This window comes from Centropristis striata, chromosome 7, assembly GCF_030273125.1.
Source record: "Centropristis striata isolate RG_2023a ecotype Rhode Island chromosome 7, C.striata_1.0, whole genome shotgun sequence".
In the NCBI taxonomy this organism is placed as follows: domain Eukaryota; kingdom Metazoa; phylum Chordata; class Actinopteri; order Perciformes; family Serranidae; genus Centropristis; species Centropristis striata.
Window position 1 is genome coordinate 27,353,573 of NC_081523.1, and position 16,509 is coordinate 27,370,081.

Genomic DNA, 16,509 nt, shown 5'->3' on the forward strand with positions numbered 1-16,509 from the left:
TGCATCCAGTCATTTCTTGAAATGAAGAAAAGTAGAGTATGAGGAAATACAAATATACTTTATACTTAATTAGAAGCAAATACACAGTCACCCAGAAAGTTGGAGTAAAATGAAATGATTGTGACAAAGCGATTTGTTATTGACAGATAAAGTGTATATCTTCTCAAAACTTTATTAATTCATCTCTTCCAAACATATCACAATGAAAGTGAAACCACAATTAACAGAGGATTTTGTCTGAAACAGAATTATTCCAACTTGATGGGCAACCGTGTATTTAATAAATCTGATACTTAGAAGGAAAAAAATAAAAAATTGCCAATGAATTTTAGGTTAGAAAATGCAACAATATATACCCAGTTTAACATGATATCATGTATAAACTGGAATACAGGTACAGATAATGGCATTTCTGTATATGTCTAATTTACAGTAAATACAGTATAACTCTGTAGTTTTAGGTCCTGACTGATATGAGAAGATTTTCTCTCCATCAGAGTGCAAGAGAAACTATATGATGATGACACTATTTCTAAATCACCCCAAGTAACGTTTCCGGCATCATATGTTTCAGTAAAAAAGTTTTCAGGATGAACAACATATACAACACAGATACTGATAGTTATAGATATGTGCATGATAGACAAATATCAGCCGAGCACTAAGTCGGTCTGTAACTATTTCGTAAGATATTCTAACCTGAATTTATTTATTATTTATTCAAGATCAAAAAACTTTTCGGTCCTTGAAAACACTAAAATTTGATTGTGTTTTTTTCAAGGATTTTAACACCCATGGGAACCCTTCAAGGAATTGATAGAAAATACTTCATATATATAGTATATATTTGCACAAACAAGACATGAAATTGTGTTACTTTAAGCTTTTTAATTCCAGATCACATCACAATTTGAAGACAGACAAAATTGCACACTTATGTTTTATTCTCTTTCTCTTTTTTTTTTTTTTTTACAAAAATAATATTTAACCTTGGAGATGAGATGAAATACTAAATAAATAGACAATTCAACAATAAAACAATCAAACAGCATGGCGTAGCACACTTTGGTTTTAGTCAGAGTCTGAGTCCCGCTGGCCTGAGCAGAAGGAAGCGACAGGTGTCTGCTTGTCCTTCTTCTCATCTCTCAGTGTCTGTGTGGTCGTGGCGGGCTCTGTGCATGCATTCTCATAGCTGTGAGCGCTGGAGCAGCATTCTGGCAAGATGGCGCCGCAGCAGCATCAAATAAAGTCACTCAGTCAGTTTCCATAGAAGATCCCTTCACCAGCAGGAGTACGAGAACAGCGGGTACTGGCTCCACTCAGCCACGTTGCCATGGTGATAGCCATGGTGCACAGCCTGCGTGGTGTAGTCGGCTGTCAGGTGGTGAGGGGGGTACTGGGCGGCGCCGGGGCTGCTCCACTGGCCCAGGGGCTGCTCGGCGCTGTAGGGGCTGTAGATGTGGTGGCCAATGACCCCCGGCTTCCCGGCCTGGGCCATGGTCATGTTCAGGACCCCCGGGTAGTCCTGGGGGCCGGGGAGGTGCTGGGGCCCACAAGGGCCAACCTCGTGTGTACGGGGCTTTGAAGAGTCCTGATCGGGAACGGTGGCAACATCAGGGACTCTGGACTCAAAGCTGCTGCGTCCTGAGCTGCTGTTACTGCTGCCCACGCTGGAGGACGGAGACGGAGACTTTCCATACTCGTGGAACCTGAAGAGTAAAAATAAAGTCAGTGTTCTTGTGATCATGATAACATTATGCTCTCATTTCACTTCATAAGCTATATTTACCTGTAGGGCTGGTAGGAGGCTGGAGCAGGGACAAGCTGCTCTGTGTTGTACATGTCCCTGGGGTCCGTCCCAGCGGGAGACTCAGTCCTCACACTGTGCTCCCTCTCAGCAGCCCACGGGGAGTAACGCTCCTCTTTGACGCCTTCGTCGTCTTTTCTTTTGGGCAGGTCTCCTTCCTCTCCGTCATAACCGTCATACGATGAGCGGCAGAAATCTGAGAAGATGCAAATCATCAGATCAGCAAGAGTACAGGACAAGAAAGTCAACAGGAGGTCCTAAAACCAGGGCTCGCCACCTATATGTCTCCTGTCAGTCTCAACTATACCTCTCTAGATTGTTGCCCTTCTTCAGGATCCATTCTCAACCCCCGCACACACCACACACAGGTGACTCAGTTAGAGACACTTTCAATTCAACATTGCATGATTCAAACCAAAAAAAGAGAGTGGGAGCAGAGAGTGGATTAATACTAATGAGACTGTATTTGACCTCTATTGGGGGATGATTCAGTGTCAGCTACTAGGATACTGTGTGTGCAGATCATGCAGACCTTTTTTAACATGCAAGCACGGATAAACATGAAAGAAATGCAGCAACATTTACCACAGTTTTTTTGCATAAATTCATTGAGATGATCAGTCAAAGGCTAAGTGAAATATATTTATTGATTGCCTTAAAAGCCAAAAAGATGTCTTTGTTTGGCCTTCACTGATATAATCACTTGTCCTGTTCATCATATGCAACTGCTTTACTCTAAATGTATTTATTCCTTAATTTTTGTTGGCCAGTTTTGTTAAGCCTCTTTAGGAATTACACAACTTTTATCAAGGTTTTTTAATTCATTAATTTTTTGGCCAAGTTGCTTCTTTTGAGCTTGTTTCACATGAGGATAAAAAAACGGTTAAACTTTGTCATTTCCCATTTCCCCAACATTCAAGACTGAACTGACCTGATCCTGGTGGACTGTCCTCTAAGTCTCGGTTCATAATCTCGGACATCTTGGCTCGTTTCTCCAGGCAGGCTGGGTTCTTGTTTGAACGCCTGAGAAGGAACATCAGGTTCATTAAAACAAACTATTATTTTCAATACAATCTACTGCAAAAGAAATCTGTATAAAAATACAGCAGCTAAACTGGAACATGTGTCGGGCCTCCAGCTGGTATCATGAGTACCTGAGTGACACCCACCTTTTTTTATTGGTGCCCTCATCCCGGAAACCTTTGGCAAATGGGTTGTGATCGATCTTCAGCTTTGTAATCTGTAGGTGAGGAAATCAGATCAGTTAAACTCTCAATAATATGTGACATCTTGCAGTTTGCGTACAGTGACAGAAACTGACCTTGGTGTTCTGGTACGCTGTGACAGCGGTGAAGGAAGTCTCAGGGAAGGTGAAGGTCTGGAAAACACTCCAGCGGACACTGAACAGGTCGTCTGCCTGGACGATGTGAAAGCGTGGGTGGTAGCGATGCATGGAGTGCAAAATAATCTGCAGAGAGGAAAAGGGTGATTAATTCAGAGCAGATTTTAAAAAAAAGTTTTAAAGCAATTTAAGCTTTATTTTAGAAGTAGCTACTTTGGTGGCGCCAATGCATCCAGGCTGTCAGCATCACCAGTCCACCAAGGACTTCAATCATCCATAAAAAAGCAGTATTGATATCATTTGGAAATACAAAGCACCCGTTTCGAGCTGCTACTTACATGGCCGTGCTGGTCCAGTGTATTGTTGGTGAGCTTGAGCTTGAGGAAAGAGACGGACTGCTTCATCCAGTGGCTCCCCGGGGCCGGAGAGTCGGGGTGGAGGTAGGTCCTGCAGGGAGGCTGTGGCTCCGCTTTCCCTGCCACCTCCCATTTCTCTTTATTCCACTGTAGGAAGGAGACACAGTCAGTCAGTCTGACACTCAGGGAGAGAAAGGTGATTTACAGAAGGAGCTTCATCTGGTTCCCTTCAGAGGGACTGCTTGGCCACTACCACCCACAGAGATAGGGGGTAGTACAGTGGGCTCCCAGCAGGGGATAGAAAAACAGGAAGAGATAGCACCCTTTGATGTAGCGTGTCAGGAGGGGGGGGGGGGGGGGTGATAAACAGGGGATGTCTTGTCTGGTCACCTCTGAGGGATATCTGCAGCCAAAGCCATGGCTGTGCTGAGTCAAGGCTACTAAACGTGGCTGATACCAACATGAGACTCGTTCATAAGTGACGGAAAATAAAGTCTGTCTCACCTTATACCTGAAGCCGTCCTCAGGGACCATATCAACCAGTAAAATGTACTTGGCACATGGAATCAGGCCGGACAGATTAATCTTACAGTGTGGAAACATCCTCCTGGAAAACACAGAACACATACAGGGTTTGTACGGCTTTTTAAGACAAAGTCAAACACTTTCAAGCACTTTCAAGGAACCTATGATCAAATATTTTTAAATAAGCCTTAATCATCTACATTGTAAACATGATTGCAATTGAGAAAAATGTAGTTTGCAGAATTATGTTATACCCACAGCAATTACTGCATATTGTTATTTTGTTTAATTTACCAGCTGTATGATTTGATAATATTTAATTAATGCTTGCTAATTTCCAGAAAAAGGAGTCAACTGGAAACCTTTTTTCTTTCTTCTTCTTTTTCCTATAGCTTTTAAATAACTTTACTATTTAAAAAAAAAAAATGAATCTATTGTCTCACCTGCATTGGACTCTAACTGTTTTTTTTGTTGTAATTTTTATGTTTTTTCAAATGTATTTAATATAATGACAGGATAGTCTTGTTTCAAATATTGAAATAAAAAATGATTTATATGGACAATTGTGTAGAAGACACATGATATCATGTTGAAAAGCAGTCTAATTCTAGTATATTCCTAACCTTGAGAGCATAACGATAAAAGATTCAGTATGCAATTCTGAAAAAAGATAGTTGATTGTTGAGTCTCATTACCAGGTTGTCAAATACAGACGCTTTGGTCTGGTGTTTCTGCAGAATCAAATACTGCGCCTTCAAAATTAAGAATTTTCCAAACTCTTGACAGTTTGTAAAAACCTTACACATCAGGAAAAACAGCAAAGTTTCCAATCTTTTTGCACTGATCGTTTCTTACCTGCCCGGTTTCGTGATAATCATCTCTGTTCCTATTTCATGAAAGGTCTTCCAGAGTTCAGGGTCCTCCAGAGTCAGCCTGATGTTGCCCTGGAGATAAGCATCAGGTCCAGCAGCCATGGAGGAGGGAGGAGGGCCGCTGAAGTTGGGCTTCAAGTCTGAAAGTAAATGAGAATCATCAGATCCAAATGCTTCAGACAGGGCTGCTCATACAAAGATAAAACTGATTGAAAATCCCAGTGTAAATTCAGGCAACACTCACCTCTGATGGACTGCATTGTTCAGGAGAAGAAGAGGAAAAGATTGAAAAAGTTCATGCACTGAGGGCCAAAAAGCAATCCAAGAGTCTGTGATATCCAAGTGTTGCTTCAGCTCTGCTCTGCCTCCTTGATCTCCTGCCTCATGTGAGAAAAAACACAGAAATCCAGCAGCTCAGGGAGTAAGAAGTTAGTCAGTCTTGTTACAGCAGATATTTCACAGATCATGAGTCCTGCTGGAAGGGGGTGACCATGACTTTTAAGGGGAGCCCCGGAGTGGGCAGGGTCAAGAGAGCCATTCCCAGGCTTTGAAGTGGCACAATGATGAGTCAGAGCCCCGCTGTGATTGGAGGCTGCTGGAAATCAAAGAGACTTAACAGAGCCTTGATACCGTCCCCACAGGAAGGGGGACGGAGGAAATGCATCTTTATTAACTGCTAAGAGACTTTAAAACAAATATGGACGCACTTCCCTGCTGCAGATCAGGGCTCGCAGCGGCACCAGAATCTGTGTATATATCATTCACACACACACACAAGCACACGGCGAAATGCCATTTAGGGTGTTTGTGCAATGTGGTAAATAGCCAATATATTACATTTAACTAAAGTGATAGAAATACAGAGCAGGGGACTGTTTTAATGAAATAATACTGGGTGTTATGGCAAATTCAAGCATTTTCATGTAGGATAGGCAATAATTAAATATGATAATTTATTGTCTTAATGTCATGATGAACCATATATGGAGATATCATGATACATAATTGCAACATCTCAATTGATCATAACAAGCACTAAATAAACAAAAAAACTGCTTTTATGCATAGGCAATTACAGCATTAAATGATCACATGAAGTAATTTATGAAATGGCGTATGTATGTGGACGTGGATGTATGCACTATTCATTGTTTGTTTTGTTTTTAATTCTCCATGTTTTTTTTATCCCCTTTTTTTTACATTGTACATATTTAATTAATTTTGTTATGCATTGCATTGACAAATAAATATATTCTATTCTCTTCACATTCTAACTCAAATGTGAAATATTTGAGGGAAGATCATGTAAAGATTGTGGTTTTGTTTTTACATAACACTTTACTTTTCATATTGCATATTTGGAATTGTTTATTTATATTTCCTCTATAATTTCCCTTGAAACTGTTATGTGTGAGAATACAAAAACAGGCTTTACCATGTGAAGCTTTACCCTTATTTCATGTAGAGTATTTGTTTATTGAATAACCAGACAACATGCTATATCATGAAATATATTGTTATCAGTAAGTATTGACTTATATCATGATAGAAGATTTTGCTAATATTGCCCAACCCTATTTTTAATGTGCATTTTCAAGTTTTTCCAGCTCCTTACAGCTGTGGTAAATTATACATTTATATAAAGAAAATACAGTAAACTGGCAATTTTAATTTTTCATCACATAAAATAATTCATGGTCGCCCATATCGTTGGAATAAAAAGAATTTTTTGACCTCTTTCCATGAAATGATTGTGACAATATGATTTATTCTTGACAGATAAAATGTATATCTTGTCAAAACTTTATTAATCAATCTCTTCCAAATACACAGTGAACAATGAAACCACAATTAACAGAGGATTGTGTCTGAAAACAAAATTATTACAACTTTATGGGTGACTGTGTATGTTATTGTGCTTTTAACAACCAAAAATATGCTTTGTGACAGCATTCAACAGAAAGGTGACAAATAATGCAATCAAATGACTTTTAAAATGTGTCACCTGTTTTTAAGTAGGCTTAATTAGGGCAACTATATAACCTTAATTTCAAGCACTTTTCAATCCTTGAAAGCACCACGTTCAAATCAAGTGTTTTACAGAATCTGTAGGAACATTTTTATAAAAATTGGATTTTTGACAGAGTATAACCATTATTGTAAGCCTCATCATTGCAAATACCTCTTAAAATATTGTCAAATAAGATATGTAATTTATGATCACCTTTCCACTCTCTGCATTCTCCATCACAGAAATTACGCAGCGGGTGTAAACCCATAATGGTGTAATGATAACATGCACTCTTTCTGCAGGTAACTTTTACCTGGGGGCATCCTCTGAAGCCTCTGCAGGCAGGGCTAGGTGGGGTTGGGGGTAGAGCAGGTGGGGGTTGTGTATTGGGGTGTCTAGACAGGCCCATGCTCTGATAGATAATCTCATTAGGCTAGTTTCCCTTGAAGGAGCAAGTTTCTGCATGTGGAGAAAGCCTTGTGTATGGGCAGGCAATTAACAGCCAGTTAGCACCACGAGCCCAAGTCAGCCTTGAATGGGACAGGAGGGGTCTGAGAATAAAGACCTGCCACAACAACCGCCGGCCCGTCCTCCCACCATCCACATCCAGGACAAAATCCACGGGTGTCATTAATAAAGGCTTGTCTCCTTGCCATGTTACCGCAGGCAAAACAAATGCTAAACACTGCAGGGCATTAGCATAGAGGAACAAAATTAGACCACAGTCCCCCTCTTGTTTCCACCAACATGAACATTTGAATTGAGGGGACTTTCACATCTCATTCAAGCCTCTTTTCTAGCAAAGACACACCACTTCCACTTCCATTTCTCATTGTATTCTCATGTCTGCATGCTGCATACAATGCCTTCTGTGAGCTCTCTGACACAAAACACTGTTTAACTGTATGGATAACAGTTAAAACCATGTGCAATATATGGTGCAGGATTTTAAAAGCGATGTGTGAAGCACAGAAACAGTCCCGCAGCACTTAAGAGAGTCTTCCCTGTGAAAATATTGACTTGCCTCTTTAAGGCTCCTGTTTGGGGTCAATACAGAATAAAAAGGATAATAACATTCATCTTGTAATGATGCACTTAAAGATGCAGAAGTCTCTGCACCAACCCCCATCTCTGTGGAGCTTGGTGGCACAACATTGGCCTTGAGGAAGTGCAATGTGTTTTTATCCTCCTGATGTGAAACCAACTGTTGTCGAGGGGTTATTAATCACAGGTTCAGTGTGGCTCTCCTCACTTAAGCCCTGCATGGGGACAACAGAGAGGGAGTTCAAGAGGAAGACTGCGAGAAAATAAAGAGTTTTCAATGATAAATTGTCTGCGGGTCACTAGCAGCGGAGTGTGTCGCCGTCTGAGCTGAGGTGTACATTTCAGCAGCGGCAGTGTCAATCCCATTACGCACTGGGTCTGGAGGTGACAGGTGTGACTGGGAAAAGCTTACTGCATGGCCTGAGGACAAAAGCAGGGAGCTCTGGCTTATGTAACAGCCAGCCTGGGGGCGATTTTGACTGGATGACACATCTAGGAGGTCATCTGCAGAAGACTGATAAGGACTGCTTCCCAAAAACATGCTGTTAAAGGCCCTAAATATCCTGTATGGATGTAGCTACTTAATATAGACTGAGGGATGACAGGACTGATTCCTCCTGTTCATCTCATGCGGCTTCCCTTCCTGCGTCTACTCCTCGATCACCTTTAGCGGAGATGTTCCACTTCCCAGGTGTCAGTCTCTGGCCATTTGCTTTAACTGCACAGATCCCCCTTGTGCTCGACAGTTAACAGCTGCCAATATACAGCCAGGGCCCAGAGGATCAGACGGCTCTCTAGCAGCCCAATAAAGAGCACCCCAGAGTGGACTGACGAGAAATCTCACACCTTTCGCTCACATTAGCCATGCAGCATGCCCCTTTTGATGCTTAATTGGCCACTTTGAGGGGTTTGTAGAGATAGCAGCACCGTGGCTGGAGACAACATGATGTCAGCAGCCCTCACATGGCAGGGGAAATGCCTCTACCTGACAACGGGTCGATTATCTGATTTGAGATGCTGTGCTGTGATAGGGGATGACACAGCAGAGACGTTTAATCTAAAGACCACTTCACAAATAACCAAGCATGTGCTGAATTTTTAAGAAAACAAGCCTTTATAGTGTGCAGAGCTGCTTAACTGTGAAAACAATCTGCTGCACTATCCTCTCCTGATTTAACTCCACCGTGAGTGTGATCTCACATGCGCTGCTGACCAGGGGCCGGCTGAGCTCACATTTGGTCCACCACATAAGAAAACAAACCTCAGATCTAGCTTGCCTGGCAAAGGGGGCAAATGACAACTTCACAGCACTTCATAAGAAACTCCTGGAAGTTGCTAATGAAGACTAATGACTTCCCTCGTGTCGGAGACTTCACACCACAGTGTACAAGCCCTTTGACCACAAAGTCAATGTGGTCAGCGGGGTGGTCCGACCAGCAGCCGGCTGCAGAGAGCCCACAGCTCCACTGGAACAAGATGCTTTGTCATGATATTTATTTTAGATTTCAAACTTATTTCAGTGCCAGGTAGTTCTCAAAAACACAGTTCGTTTATTTATGTTTTTTCCCTGTTAAATCTTTTATTTGGGGAATTTTTCCTCAAGGATCTAAGATATTTGTGATTTTAAACTGTATAAATAGAATTTCCATGACTTAAAGTGTTCTGAATTAAAACATTTGTCAGGTAGTTTTATGATTTTATTATATTTGCCCCAAATAAACAAACAATATATTTCTCCTCTTACCTGTAGTGCCATTTACCAATTTAGATTGTTTTGGTGCAAGTTTTTAATAGCATATTTTAAATTCTCTTGAATATAATGGAACTATATGGCACTCAGCTTTTGATGCTCAAAGCAAAAAAAAAAACTACATTTGAAAAATTTCAAATTTTTTGGAAAGAGACATTAGTCTCTTAATCACAAGGAGAAAAATAATAATTGTATGTTTTATTATCAGCAAATAAGAAATCAGGATCACATATCGAGTGTGTTACTGATGGAATTTGAATAGTATTTTTAGTCTCAAAGGACACACATACTAAAACTAAATACACTTGACTGTGAAGAAATGAGCTGTCTGTTAAACCGCTGTGTCCATGTGTGGCCTGGACTGGTGACAAAAATGACTGCTGTGTGTTTTAGTGAGTAACCATCACCTTCCTCTTCATAGACTGATCCTGGCAGCACACGCATGTCTCAGCTCGTCCAACATTCACCTGATGATTTCTTAGAAATTAAGATAAAACAACAATCAAAATGAATGTTAAAACTACACTGGCAGCAAAAGTTGTCAAACACTTGCCATCAAATAATGGTCAACATCCAGAAGTGATTTTATTGATACTTTCTTTAAAAATATGGATGATATACAGTAAATATCTGATTAAAAAAATACACATCTGTAGAATAACTGTATTTTTTTTTGTTATGACAGTGTATGCAAACTTTTGCTTCTGGACTATTTTCTGATTTTTTTGAATTTTTTTTTTTTTTTTTTACATTAAATTTAAGTTTTATTGTAAGATAACACAAAGTTGCCTTAATTTGACATTCAGCAACATGGCTTCAACTTTAATTTTATGGTTGATATTTGTAATAAAGGTAATTTCCTTTGCTTTTTTAAATGGCATTTGCACTTAATGTGCTATTTTAAATACTAAATTGCTTAATTAAAAAAAATGCTAATGTTCATATATATTAACTGGAAACGTTGTACTTTTTTATAGTGCATGATCTGTCCCAGTCTGTTTTTATCCTGCCCTCTTAGCCAAATCTCTTTAAAACACTTTTACCTGGTTAAAAATTAAATATGTAATGTAGAGTGCAGCTATACTTTATTAATACCAGAGCATTTTCACACTAAAGCAGGTGTGGGCTCAACTTGACTCAAAATAAAGAAAGACTTGCAACCTGACTTGGACATTAGCACCAATGACTCATGACTTCATTTGGACTTGAGCTTTTTTTTTTTTTTTGGATCCCTTCCCGCCCCAAGCCATGCTACATGAAAGTGCAATTAGTTAGCACTGCTGGGTTTTTTTTGTTGAACAAAATAGTTTTAACAAAAACATACAGCATTCAAAAAAGCATGTTTGATTTTTGTAAATTTAAGTTATTGCTTCGTTGTTAAAATGGCATATTAGAACTTCAAAGTCAAAGTCATACCTTTTTTCAACCATATGTGTAGTTAATCATTGGGTGACCCCATTAGGTTTATAATGTGTTCATAATTCACTACAAAAATACTTAGTGTCTGCTTATGGATTCTGTCCACTGTTTGATTAGCCACTGGCCACATTTGTCTGCTTGGCATTATAAAGACTAAATCCAATAGAGTATTGCGGGGAGTACATTTTTGTAGGCCAACCTGGAAGTTAGCATCACCCTGGTCCCCTCGACAAACAGCCAGTTGGAATTAGGATTTTTGCAGTTCTGCAAGAACAGTATTCATAAACAAATTCCTTATTCTCCAAACATGAAACAAAGTATTATGAATGCTCACAGGGTGGGAAAAAACTGCAACACTGTAACTGTACTCACTCAAGGAAGTGATAGAAGAATGAAAATAAGTAAACATTAGAAGAAATCATATTTTGGCAGGCATCTGTGTAGACAACGTTTCTATTATATCTACAGATTATTTTTGTTGTTGTTGAGTGCACTGTCAAGATGTTGGAGGTCATCCTGAAATACCCAGATCATCCGCTACACAAAACCTTTATGGACCAAAAAAACAGCAGTGGACGGCTCCTCTCTCTCCATTGCAGGATGGAGAGATTCAAAAGATCCTTCGCTCCTACAGCCATCAGGCTGTCTCATTCTTTAAGAGATTCTACCAGACTAACTGAATTTCCCCTCGGGGATAAATAAAGTCATTTTGATTGATTGATTGATTGATTGATTGAGTGTTATGATCTGGTCCCTTATGTCCCTTACTGCAACATGGTACTAATCAGTTCTAGGTGGTATTTCAAGTAGCACACAAAACCAATATGTGTTTCTCAAATATATTTTTGGTTTGACATCTATAATGCATTCAGTCCAGACACAGAACAGTTCCCCTCCAGCAGCCTCAGCCGAGGAGGGGTCAGGCCGAGCTGAAGCCTTCAACCCACTCACACCTTTAGCCGTGGTACATTCCCAGAAGAACAATAGAAAACTATATTACACCAAAAAAACAAAAACAAATAAAATAAAAAACATTTTTTATCAAGGGTCATAGTTTACAATTATTCATTTGTGTCCTCTTTTTAAAAAGTATTTTTAGACAGCTTTCAAGAAAACATAATCAGTAAATATCTCTCTTTTTTTTTAATAGAAAACAATCTGTAAAAAACATTCTGTTGTCTTCCTCTGAGTTCAGCTAGAATTGTGACAAATTTACCAAAATGGTTTCAATGGAAAGGCATCTGCATTAGAAAGTGTCCCTCGGCATGCATTTCAATTCCACTGAAGTCAGGAACGATCTGTTCACCGCGAGTCGCTTCCTGAGTGACCCTCGCTTAATGTTTACACTCTCACACATGCACACGCTTCTCCAGCTTAGTCCTCGACCGTTTAAAGCCAAACACAATGGAAAGATATTTGGATTGTGATATGTACAAAAGCTAATTCATAATAACTGAAAATCCCCTTTCCATATAATTCAGATCAGTGCTGGTGACAGGATGTCTTCCTGGTAAGAACTGTTCCTCTTAGCTACAAATGCACACAAAAGAGAAAATATAGAGGACAAAATATTACAAGAATACAAAAATAGCACAAGTGCCAACTGAAAAACACCCATAACATTAAGTGTAAACATTTCCAATCTGCTACAGGTTGTGAGGCCCCATGGACAAGCCTCGAATGCAGCTGATTGTCTTTAATTCACCTTTGTGTTCATTGAAATATATTATGCACCAATGCGATGTCTTGCAGATGAAAATCTCATGCCAAATTAAGTGATCAAAGTGGAGGACAGCAGGTACATGCTGCTGAGCGTCAGTCCAGACTGAGGCACCTCAGATTGGCGAGTTCTCAGACCAGGGTTTAGCTGCTGCTTGGAGAAATGGTTAGCACATAATATTCCAAAAAAATAAAATAAAAAATAAATGCATAAAAACGGGACTGGTTGGCTTTAAAGGCTGAAAGTCTTTCATGCCAGATCCAGTGTACGTTGGGGTGCAGGAGAGCTGGAAAAGCTGATGTATGATATGCATAAATGGCACATTACAGACATGCTGTGAGACTAAAGCCATCGTCATCTGGCACGTACACCATCACGTGGTGACATGACAGGCGATGAGAATACTGCATTTCTTCAGTTTGGGAGTGCTTTTTTTTTGTAATGCACGTGAGGGAGCAATAACATGAACAGAGACAACTGCAGTGACGTGTACCGTTCCTTATTTAAGACAGGGGGGCACGGGGTTTGGCAGAGTGATGCCAAGTTGTGACAAAAAGGCCTGGTTCAGTTTCAGCGTGCGCAGAAAGCCTTAGGAGGCTCAGATGTCCATGTAATCGTCCTCCTCGTCTGACTCACTCTCCAGAGACGACTCCTGGCTCGATGTCTCCTGCACCTCCAGCGCCGGCTGGCTCAGAGTGTCCTTTTTGACTGTGGCTGCAGACTGAGATGACAGGATGACGTTCTGTGGGGGAGCAGACAGCAGGGGGCACTGTTGAGTGTTGGACTAGACTACAGTTTAAACAGCTGCATGTACAGTTATATTCACCACTGACTGCTTTATTAGGTACACCTGTCACATAGAGCCTGACTGATGTGGGATTTTTAAGACTGATGCCAATACTGATTTCAGATGGGGGAAATTCATAGATATGGTGGCTGATAGAATGAAAATAGACCTTTTTAATGTGGATTGTGTGGCGATTGTGTACCGAGAGAGCAACTTTCTCAAACATAAACTTTGTATAATGTATAACAATGTTAAACATTATTTAATAAACATTATTTATTACATTATTAATGTATTACACTGTCAGCCATTCCTATAAATGCTAACTGAGAAAATAAAGAATAGGAATATAATAAATGGCTAAATAAACATCATTACTGTTCAGTCAAATGCTGACTATAAAAAAAAAAAAAAAAGAATAAAAAAAGAAAGAATAGCTAACACCATTTCTAAATCACACCAAGCAACTTTTTCTGCATTGTATATTGTGTAATAAAAAGTTTTCATAAATTGCAGGTAATAACTGTCAACCGATTTATAAAGTTTAGTTGACAGTTCAGCCGCACAGATATATTTAATCAGCCAATCACATTGAAGCAGCTTAAAGCATTTAGGCGTGTAGACATGGGTTGATTTGCTGAAGTTCAAACGAAGCATCAGAAAGAGAAAGAAAGGTGATATTTTGCCCCATTACATTTTGCTTAATGTGGCCTCATTATTCACTGCAGTTTATAAGTCTTTATGTATTGTGTCAGTATTCTTGTTATGACCACAGTGAACCAATCTTCTGATGGAAACCTCCAGCTGAATAACAAGCCATGTCACAAAACTCAAATCATCTCAAATCGTTTCTTGAATCTGACACAGTGACAATATTGTCACCAGATCTCAATCCATAAGAGGACCTTTGAGATGTGGTGGAATGGGAGATTTGAATCATGGAAGTGCACCTGTGATGTCATTTCCAGCACATTTGAATGTTGAATCTAGTTTTTGAAGAATAAGACAGTTCCGAAGGCAATACAACCTGGTGCTAGACAGGTGTACTTGGCCCGTGAGTGTATCTAAAAGGGTTAAATTGCATACCTTAAGTCTTTGTTTGGTTTCCTCTGAGATGCTGCCTTTGGGAGAGAGCAGTGTGGGTGTGGGAGGTGTCACTGTGATCTCTGGTGGAAACTTGGTGACGGTGGAAGGGATGAAAAGCTTTGGCATGTTGGGTGGGACGCGGGAGCGGATTCGGTTTGGGTCTGGAAGCTTTGACTGGTCATCGCTGGCATACTGCTGCTGGTCTGAGGACACAAGAAGAGGACATTTCCTATTAGAACATAAGTCATTAAGTCACTGAAAGTCCTAGTAGGTACAGTTTTTACTGGAAAATCATCAATTCAAGCCATTCATCCTGCTTTCTCTCACACCTCTTATACCCCTTTTTGACCAGGCATTTCCAAGGCCGGTTCGGAGCCGGTGCCCAAATTTAAACCAGTTCGACTACCAAAGAACCGGCTCTCAGCTCAGGAAAACTGGTTCCAAAACCGACACCAACTCTAACCCTAACCCTGACCCACAAACCACTTACGTCAGGGGCTGGGGGCGGGATTATCTGACCAACAAGACCAACTAAAATGTGTATCATCCGTTTATTTGATTTGTTTAACTGCAATGTGATTGATACGGGCCATCGGAGAGGGCTAGCGTTAGCTTACAACAAAGTCTATCATTATCATCTGAATGTAATCGCTGTACATAGTGATCAAGACGAGCAGAACAAATGTGTTGTACCAGTCGTGTTTGGATGCCAATATAGGCTCACAAAGCCAAGAGAAACAAAAAGAGACGATGTAGTCCACCATAGTTGTTGTGTTGCTGAGGGGGTGGAGACATATACAGACGTAATGACGTGGCTCTGGAGCTTGTGGAAAAGCAAATAGGTTCTGAGACCACTGCGAACCTGCACCAGCCCAGTAAAAGAACTGGGTATGTGTTGGTCGAAAGGGGGACTGAGTCAAAGGTTCTGACCTGGACAGGGTTGTGCGGTGCTACATGTGGCGGTTTCCTCCTGGAACCAGCCTGCTGCTGACTCTTGGCCCTGGGATACAGTGGCAAGTTTCATCTGCTGACAAAGGTGCGACTCCTGCTGTCGATATGAAAGTCCCTCTGAGTGCTCCTCCCGTTCCTCTGTGGGCACAAGCAATACACCAACAAACTACATCAGCACATGGCACCTCCAGGCTTCACTACATTTTTAATTCTTCACAAAGACATAAACACATAATTATTGATCTAATCAGGTCCCCTGACAGCAAAAAGATAATGGCGGCAGACTTATTGACCACACCTGTACACAACTCATCACGTACACTGTGGCAAAAGACAGAACACTTATAAAGGACTGAAGTCTCTTGGACACAGAGAGTAAATATTACAGTATTTTGATGTAGAAATACAATAAAATCATCAGGAAATGAACAGACCACTTTCTATCTGATGTGGATGTTCACAGACAAACAAAAATGATCTAATAGACTTTCAGGCTTCTCAACTAATGTTGCCTAGGAAACCATTATAAAATACACTAACCTAAAAATGTGTATGTGTGTGTGTGTGTATCTGCAACACCTTCAAAAGGTCATCCAACTTTCATAACTCAAGGAAACGGTAATGGATTCACACGGATTGTTTATATGCAGCTGCTGGTTACAGACATTTTTAGTTCATTCTATTTTTATTTAAATTGTACAGCGTTTCACTTTTTTGGAAGTGGGATTATAGTGGTTGTTAAGAAGAAATGAAACAGAGCTGCGTAAAGTCTGCTGTAAAGCAGTGTTGTGGGTTTAATTAAGGACAAAAACAAGATGAATGCTGCTGTGTTGCACAGA

At 40.3% G+C, this 16,509-nt stretch overlaps 2 protein-coding genes across 2 annotated transcripts in view; both read right to left on the minus strand.

The window, feature by feature from the left end:
- Positions 1 to 1,279: 1,279 nt before the first annotated feature.
- tbx16 (T-box transcription factor 16) lies at positions 1,280 to 5,162 on the minus strand. The gene is made up of 9 exons (XM_059337769.1): positions 5,147 to 5,162; positions 4,886 to 5,042; positions 4,010 to 4,112; positions 3,488 to 3,652; positions 3,129 to 3,275; positions 2,977 to 3,047; positions 2,739 to 2,830; positions 1,790 to 2,003; positions 1,280 to 1,709 (listed from the first exon to the last, which is right to left on the minus strand). The coding sequence occupies exons 1-9, from the start codon at positions 5,160 to 5,162 to the stop codon at positions 1,280 to 1,282; spliced, it is 1,395 nt and encodes a 464-aa protein (XP_059193752.1).
- A 6,789-nt stretch (positions 5,163 to 11,951) lies between these two features.
- cabin1 (calcineurin binding protein 1) overlaps positions 11,952 to 16,509 on the minus strand; it is a 47,194-nt gene continuing 42,636 nt past the window's right edge. Inside the window, exons 38-40 of the mRNA XM_059336970.1 lie at positions 15,650 to 15,808; positions 14,720 to 14,922; positions 11,952 to 13,588 (exon numbers count right to left, since the gene is read on the minus strand). Of these exons, the coding sequence (XP_059192953.1) occupies positions 13,445 to 13,588; positions 14,720 to 14,922; positions 15,650 to 15,808 (506 nt within the window). The 3' untranslated portion in view covers positions 11,952 to 13,444. The remainder of the gene's footprint in view (positions 13,589 to 14,719; positions 14,923 to 15,649; positions 15,809 to 16,509) is intronic.

Bases quoted from the DNA above. Each gene is read 5' to 3' on its own strand.
- tbx16 (XM_059337769.1), bottom strand. The intron at 3,048-3,128 runs GTCAGTTTCTGT...CCTCACCTACAG, and splicing joins CAGCGTACCAGAACACCAAG to ATTACAAAGCTGAAGATCGA. The intron at 2,831-2,976 runs GTGGGTGTCACT...GTTCCTTCTCAG, and splicing joins GAGGGCACCAATAAAAAAAG to GCGTTCAAACAAGAACCCAG.